At 31.4% G+C, this 8,423-nt stretch overlaps 1 protein-coding gene across 1 annotated transcript in view; it reads left to right on the forward strand.

The window, feature by feature from the left end:
• The window catches only part of LOC128170765 (uncharacterized), a 28,084-nt gene extending 21,824 nt beyond the window's left edge, over positions 1–6,260 (forward strand). The window contains exon 8 of the mRNA XM_052836537.1: positions 5,998–6,260. Within this exon, the coding sequence (XP_052692497.1) occupies positions 5,998–6,260 (263 nt within the window). The remainder of the gene's footprint in view (positions 1–5,997) is intronic.
• Positions 6,261–8,423: the final 2,163 nt, after the last annotated feature.

Genomic DNA, 8,423 nt, shown 5'->3' on the forward strand with positions numbered 1-8,423 from the left:
AAAATAAAAACATACACATGATCTTTATACGCTTTGTGTGAATGGAAAGGTATTATTTTTAATCCAATACAGATAAAATTAAATTTGATTCGTAATTATAATTTTATTCTACATAATTCAGGATGTAAAACGGTTGGCACAGCACGTTTATAGGATCAAAATATGAGGGCAGATAGCATTAGCACTCTTCGGTCAGTTTTGTTTTAATTAGGCAAAAAGTTTCTTATACGTAAACCTTCTATCGCTGAGAATTAAAAGAAAATCGTATGCTTGTTATACTTTACGTATAAAATTGAAATGAGAACCCCTTTCTTCCTATATAATTCTATATAAAATGTCAGGAATGATTCGGATATACGACCAAAATTTGAGCGCGGTCTACAGATAATCTATCCGGTCAATTTTCTTTATGTTTTGCACAAAGTTTATTCATAGATTGCCCTTTCATTGTAAAAATGTTTTTTAAAAGAATTCGTATTTTTGGAACATTCTCTCCCGAGACTCCTTGAGTCTCAATTCTTTGAATCTTACGTTAAAACAATTATATCAACCTGATATACATGTACATGTACCTGATATAAAAGGATTTTTTCAATTCCAATTCATAAAGCACTATTAAACGAGTTTTATCTTAACTTTTATGAAAATATTAAGAATATTAATTGAACCTATCGTGATCACTCAACGAATACAAAAACAGACACTTTTTTCATTATTGTTTTTATCTATACTTATAAATTAAGGCATTTTGCAGATTAACTGCAAAATGCCTGCACCGGAGTACTTGCTCACACCTTTGGTATTTTAACACATGGGTATTGATGTCTGTAAGGTATAATTGAATTATAACTGATAAGTTATTATTGTGAAATTAATCAAAAAGCTACTTTCATTTTCAATAAAAAAGCCAGAAATAGCAAAAATGAGAGTCAGGTGGTGGACATGCTTTAGTGAATCCAAGCCAGGGTTAGTCTCGATCAAAATAAATACTTGCAATGAAATAATATTGATTGATTACGTAAAGAGAGAATATAACTACAGACTACAAACGTACTACTACACCAAAAAAGCATGCGACTTTCGTGCGAGAAACGTTTCGTGTAAACCGTTTAGCGTTTCGGGCAAAGCGTGCAGCGTTTCGGGAAAGCGTCTAAATCGTTTCGGGCAAAGCATGAGAGAACCGTGTAAAACGTTCATCAGATTTCATTCGAAACCCCCTGACAATTTAATTGTTTCAAAATAGCGCTCGTGTTTAACATTACTTTAAACTGATTGGCAAAACTCCTTTGAGATATTCTCGTGAAAACAATCTATAAGAAATGAGATACTTATCTTTTTACAAAATTGAATTAATTTTTAACAAACAAAAGAAAAGTACGCGTATTGAAAGAAGACTAGTTACGGAGACTATTCTGCTGTGTACAACCAGTACACATAACCCCGGACATTGGGTAAGACCTGCACCTGGCTGAACCTGTCAATCAAACTCTGTGTATTCGTTTTCATTGGATGGTCACGCGTCTCTTTTTTTGTCAGTAGCCAATAGAAATTTAATGCGTCAAGGTAGACTGAATCAGTATTTGATGATGAACACAATGTCAATGATAGATTATTGCGTGGACCCTGAGGTCCACGCAGAAAATATATTAGCGAGGTTAAAACAAATGCTATGGGGAAAATTTAGTCTGCGCATGAGCTAGCCTGGTTCCTGTGCGTAATGGGTAGCTCAGGGAACCAGGCAAGCACAGGTTTATATGAATCGGGATCGGGATTCTATGGCAGATGCACATATATCAAGTTCAAAGGCGCTGTAATTGTAAAGTTGTCGTTAAACATTACAGAAACAATGTATTCCTTTTAAAGAAATGATCGGCATGTGATAAACTGTCAGTATTATGAAATAAGGTAATGTTATGCCGAAACTACAGCATGCATCAAATAGCATTATTTAGTTTTCCGAATACACACGTAGCTTAACTTTACTTTTATAGAAGGCGAGGCTAGAGTACTTCCCGATTAAAATTATTTAAGCATTTAATTATGATTGAATAATTATGTGACTGTATATAATAGATGATTGAATAATTATGTCACTGTATAAAAGTTTAAATCTCAAGAAAGATGCATCAAAATATGAAATTGATTTACACATTTATAGTATAGCCACTGCATAACATAGTTACATGTAAAGAAGTAGTTCGAAGCGTAATGTGTGCGCAAAAATTAGAATTCGGCGAATGCCTGATACTATACATGCAATCTTCATGAATATAGATCATAATTATTTTAGGAGTATGAACCCTTTAAATTCTGAAATTAAAAGTCAACTATACATACATGTATATATACGTTATACAACGTACAAATTTAGTGGTTTAAAGCAGGGGTGTCGGTGAAAGTCGATGGAATCTGTGATAATTTTAAGGCTTTCACGTTTTTCACGTTTCACGAAAGTCGGTGAAATCTGTGATAATTTTAAGGCTTTCACGTTTTCGTTAGAAACACATGCAAATGGTCCACGTATTGCAGTCCTTTTTTAAAGGACAGCAACTTGTTTAACATTAATTTGAACAAAATTAAATGTAAACATAGAAAGAAAATATACTGTTCATTTCTATGAGATGCAGGAAATATATTCTTCTGGATCCCGATTCAAAATATTTCTACAAGTTATTATTTTAATTATTTAAACACTGATAACGGAAAACAACAAGTCATTAAGACACTGAAATTTTCCTAAAATGTACACATGCAATTAATTATTATGGGAATCTATTTGCATGGTACTTAATTCAAATAGATTATGATATATATATTGTACGCCGTTATGCGGGGCGCCGGTTATGTATACGAATATTGAGACAAAAATCTTAATCATTTTTTATTTTTTGTTCTTTTTGAAATCCAAAATAGTAATGACAACTTTCATGATTGTTTAATCCATTGATTTTTCTCTGAAATATTATGTACGGAACATTTATTTACGCGAATGATTCGACATTAAAAAAATTAATCGGTTGTTTTAAAGCATTTTTCTAACTTATGTGACTAATTTTATTTTACATAACTTTCAAAATCATCAATGTAAATAATTACAGGTTTATTTACAGTTAGTATTTTTACATCGTATTCTCTGAAACCAATAAAAATATTAATGTGAGAAGAAAAAAGAAATCTCGCCGAATACTAAAAAACCAAATTATCAATGTAAATAATTACAGGTTCTTTACAGTTAGTATTTCTACATCGTATTCTCTGAAACCAATAAAAATATTAATGTGAGAAGAAAAAACAAATCCTGCCGAATACTACAAAACCGATTTAATTTTGTAATCATACGGATTTTATTTTTGGTATTGAATATTGTATTACGGTAACTTTTTTCTCTGGAATTTTTATTATTTACGGGACTAATAAGAATCATGGATATTTCTTTTGAGCAATAAATATATCTGAAGAAGAAATATTTTTGGCTAATTCTGTGAATAAATAATTGTTTGTTTTAAATATAAGTACTAAATTAATTTAATTAATCAATTCAATACTTATGTACTTATATGTATTTAATATCAGTATTTCTATCATTTCGTGTTTTCTTTAAATTAATTCTTACTAATACAGTCAGGGTAAAAATCCAAGAGGACCCGAATCGATCAGGATAAAAGCGTGAGCAAATAGTTTCGTGCGAGAATCGTTTCGTGTAAACCGTTCAGCGTTTCGTGTAAATCGTTCAGCATTTCGTGTAAATCGTTTAGCGTTTCGGGCAAAGCGTGCAGCGTTTTGTGTAGACCGTTCAGCGTTTCGTGTGAACCGTTTATATAGCGTGTAGCGGGCGTGCAGCGAGCGTGTGGTGTATTAGTACGTTTCAGGGTCTGTACCGTGAGCCTATTTAAAGAAAACATAGAAGTTAAAATTAGGCAAATGTCGAAAAAATAAAATGAGTCAATTCGTTTCTTTAGTGTGCGATTTTAGTTTTTATTCTCAGTCGCTTGCGAAGCACGACATCTGTTGAGATATTGAGATAGAACTGTCCGGAACTGGGTAACTTAGAACGCAAATTGACTAATTGAGTGTGAGACAAGTTTTTATGCATCGCGGGCAGATACCTTGGATCACACTTCGATTAAACATTTGTTGAATAAAATGGAACAATTATTGCAACTTTGGTATTAATGGAAATAACTTTCTAGAGCGGGATGTCCAGGAACAGATTGCCTAATTGACATCGTGACGGAAAGTGTAGGGCGAGTTGTTTAAAAAGTGCATGCAAATGAATAAATAATACACAAGCTAGCGTGTTTTAATTTCATAAATTTTCGTACAAGGACAGGTTGGTTGCAAACCTTAAACATTAATTTGTAAAAATAAATAAACAGATTATTGTATTCTACCTCTAAATGGATAAATGACGCATGCATAAACTGGGAAATTTAATGCACTAATTTAATTCAATTACACTATAAACCCATTCACTAATTTGAAATAAATATAATAAAAAAATCAGTTTGTTTTTTTATTTCAATTTTAAAAGATTAAGATAAGGAAATATTGGACAAAGTATATACCATCTTCCTTAGCCAAGGTTTTGCGGTCCAATTTGCTCCCCATAAATGGGGAGCAAAGTGGACCCAAAACCCTTGGCTAACGAAGATGAGTATATACAAAAATGAACAAAACATTTAGTTTAACATATCAAGCATTATATCATAATAATAAATAAAGTGTTAATTCCCTCGTTTGCTCGGGTTTTAATCTAGTGTTATATTTTTTTAGGACATCAAATGTTCAAACAAAACACAGATAAAGAAGACAACAAAAAAGAGGAGCTTCCGCCATCAAGTTCACCAAGTAGGCTCGTTTTCAATGAAATTAGTGCAAAAGGTATTCTAAAACACATTGCTTAAATGGTGAGCATGAATCAACTTATTCATTTGATATTTTGCAAATATAACACCCCCCGCCTTTTTTTTAAAAAACACGCCTATACATTTTTTCATAAATACAAATATTTAACATCTGCAAATATGAAAATACCTACATGTATCATATATACTGCTTTAGAATAATGGATGATGTTGACATTATTTACCTGTTTGTTGCTGTAATTAATCAAGATCAGCAAATGAAAATAAAAAATTGATACAGGTATGCTTTTGCATATCATAAAACCAATAAAAATCATCTTCAGTTTTATTTGTAAGTGATCTTATACTATTTATTTAGGACATAAAATGTGCAAACTAAATAATGATGATGAAAACCATGATAAAGAGGAGCTTTCGCCATCACATTCAACAACTGCGCTCATTCTTAATGAAATTCGTGCAGAAGGTATGTGTCTTGTGTAATTGATTAACTGTTTAAAAAAGCGTAGGGAATATTTAAAAACCAAACTGATTCTAAAGCAAGACCCAATCCATGCATACAATGCGTTTGGAATATGCAAAAATATAACTTTCATTCAACGATTCGTATGTTCATGTATCTTTATAAAAATATTGGGCGAAAGGATAATCAATACGCCTCAGGATTAAACAAAAGGTCAACAATTACAAATACTTGTGTTATACTTTAATGACATAGTTTTCTATTGCTATCTCGACGTTACAGGCTATCTTATTTTTAAAAGTAAAATCTTTTTACTTCAATTGCTGAAACACATTGCTTCAATGTTAAGCATTAATTAACGTATATAACAATTGACATTTTACAATAAATAAACTTTCACCCTTATAAAACCAAGCATACATACATTTTCTTTTACACACACTTTTAACAACTTCAATAATGAAGATGCCTACATGTTTCATAGATACTGCTTTGGATTGATAAATGATGTTAAAGAATAGATTCTTCTTTGTTTCTGTTAATAATCAAGAACGGCAAATGAAAAATAGTAGAAATGTAATACAAATATGCTTTGGGATAAATTAAACGCCATTAAGAATATTTTTAGCCCATTATTGTTTTTATTTTTATGGTATATAATTCGTTTAGAATATCAAAACAATGATGAAGAAAACAAAAGCACAGAGGAGCTTTCGCCATCAACTACCCCACATAGTCTCGTTTGTCATGAAATTAGTGCAGAAGGTATAGGTCTAATGTTTAAAGAGCATAGCAATTATTTAAAAACCAATTTGATTCTAAAACAAGGCACTATCCATGCATACCATGTGTTTGGAATATGCAAAACATATAATTTTCATTTAAAGAGTTGTATGTTTAAGCATTTTTTAAGAGATTTGTCGAAGGCTTAGTTAACACCGAAAAAAAAATAAACAAAAGGATAATCAATCACAAACAACTGGTTAAATATTTAATTTCACGATAAAGCAGTCTATTTATTTTTCGGTGTTTCAGGCTTTTTGGCATGAGTAACCCTAATTTTCAAAATAACTAGATGATACCCATCACAAGCGTAGGAATAAACACTTTTCGCATTATTATCATATAAAGCTTAATATGATCAACCATAAATTGTTTATTTTTGTATAAACTTTGTCCGATATTTTACTTATCTTATTCTTTAAAAAAATGCATTATTGGATATCTATAGGAGCGGGCAGGGATGTAAAATTTTAGAAATTATCTGAAATGGATAATATATACATGTACGCGACCTTTATTCCTTTTGTTCCAGCTGACTGAAGTTTTTTATAGTATTTATCTCAAATCAGTGAATGTATGTTTAGTGTATCTCTCTCTCTAAGTTTGGTTCTTTTGGTCAATTATTTTCAATATAGTTTGTATTACTGTCCCAAATTAGAATTTCAAGTAAAAGACTGTTTTGAAAAACAATATGATTACCCCATTCAACTTATTGAAGTAGAATACAATAATTTGTTCATTATTGTTTACAAATAAATGTCTACGGTTTATAATCAATCTGTTGTGATATAAAAAGTACGAAATTAAAACATGCTAGGTTATGCATTATTATCTATTTGCATTTATATTTTAAATAAAGTTGTCAGATTCAAAGTATCTGGCCACGATGGTTAACTTGCCCTACACTTTCCGCCATGATGTCAACCCGTTTCTGAACACCCCGTTCTGAAAAGTTCGTTCCATTAAAACTAAAATAGCATTAATAGTTCTATTTTATTTATTAACTCCTTGTATCAATAGAAGTCCGATCCAAGGTATTTTTCAGCGGTGCATGACGAACTCGTCCTTCACTTTTTGTTAATTATACCTGATGGACATCATCACGCATGTGTTGAAATGCCAACGGTGTAAGCAAGTACTCTGGTGCAAGCATTTTGTTGTTTATTTGTGAATTCCTTAGTTTATAAGTATAAATAGTTAAAGAATAATACCTATATACTTTTAAGGCTTTAACACATTGCTTTTATAATAAGCATGAATCAACATATTATTCATTTGACATTTTACAATAAACACACCCCATATAAAAACCGAGCAAACATATTATCTTTTACACACATTTTTAACAACTTCAATTATGACGATGCCTACATCTTTCATAAATACTGCTTTGTAATGATGAATAGTGTTGAAAAATAGATTCTTCTTTGTTTCTGTTAATAATTAAGAAATGTAATAATAATATACTTTGTTATAAATCAAACGCCTTAAAACATACTTTTGGCTTATTGTTATTTTTTATTTGTATGTTATATAATTTGTTTAGGACATCAAATGTGCAAACAGAACATTGATGGACAAAACCATAACAAAGAGAAGCTTTCGCCATCAACTACGCCAAATAGTCTCGTTCTCAATGAAATTAGTGCAGAAGGTATTGTAATTACGTAAATGAACCACTGTTTGAAAAGCATAGGAGGTACTAGTATTTAAAAAATCAAATCGATTCTTAAACATAACACTATCTATTGTATGTGTTTGGAATATGCAGAAATAAATTTTTCATTCGACAATTTGCATTATCAGATCGGCCTGTCTTGATTTTCCGATAGGGTTACGATAATTTCAGTCAGCTATGTCAAGCATAAACTATACAGGCTCCCGGTGTAGAAACTGTATGATTGGTCTTCTTCTTATTATTATTACAATAATTTGGAGTTATTTATGCACGCTCTCAGAATACTCACTTGTGTTTGAATTACAAGCAAAACTCTCTCTCTCTCTCTCTCTCTATCCAGCAAGTCTGGAGTACGCGTATGCATAGCTCTCTCTCTCTTTCTCTCTCTCTCTTTCTCTCTCTCTCTCTCCAAGATATAGTAGATGTTGAGTCACGTTCTGTACGCCGTTTCGTTGTGTCCGCCGTGACTATATGTCCGCCACTTTTTTGGAAAAATCGTCAGGTTATGTCCGCCATCAAGAAAGTTACTTTTTTGAATAAAAAATAATTGTCATGTTATGTCTGCCATCACGAAATGTCCGCCATTTATTTCGAAACAAATCACCACGTTATGTCTGCCTTTACAAAAATTCCG

This window comes from Crassostrea angulata, chromosome 2, assembly GCF_025612915.1.
Source record: "Crassostrea angulata isolate pt1a10 chromosome 2, ASM2561291v2, whole genome shotgun sequence".
Lineage (NCBI taxonomy): Eukaryota > Metazoa > Mollusca > Bivalvia > Ostreida > Ostreidae > Magallana > Magallana angulata.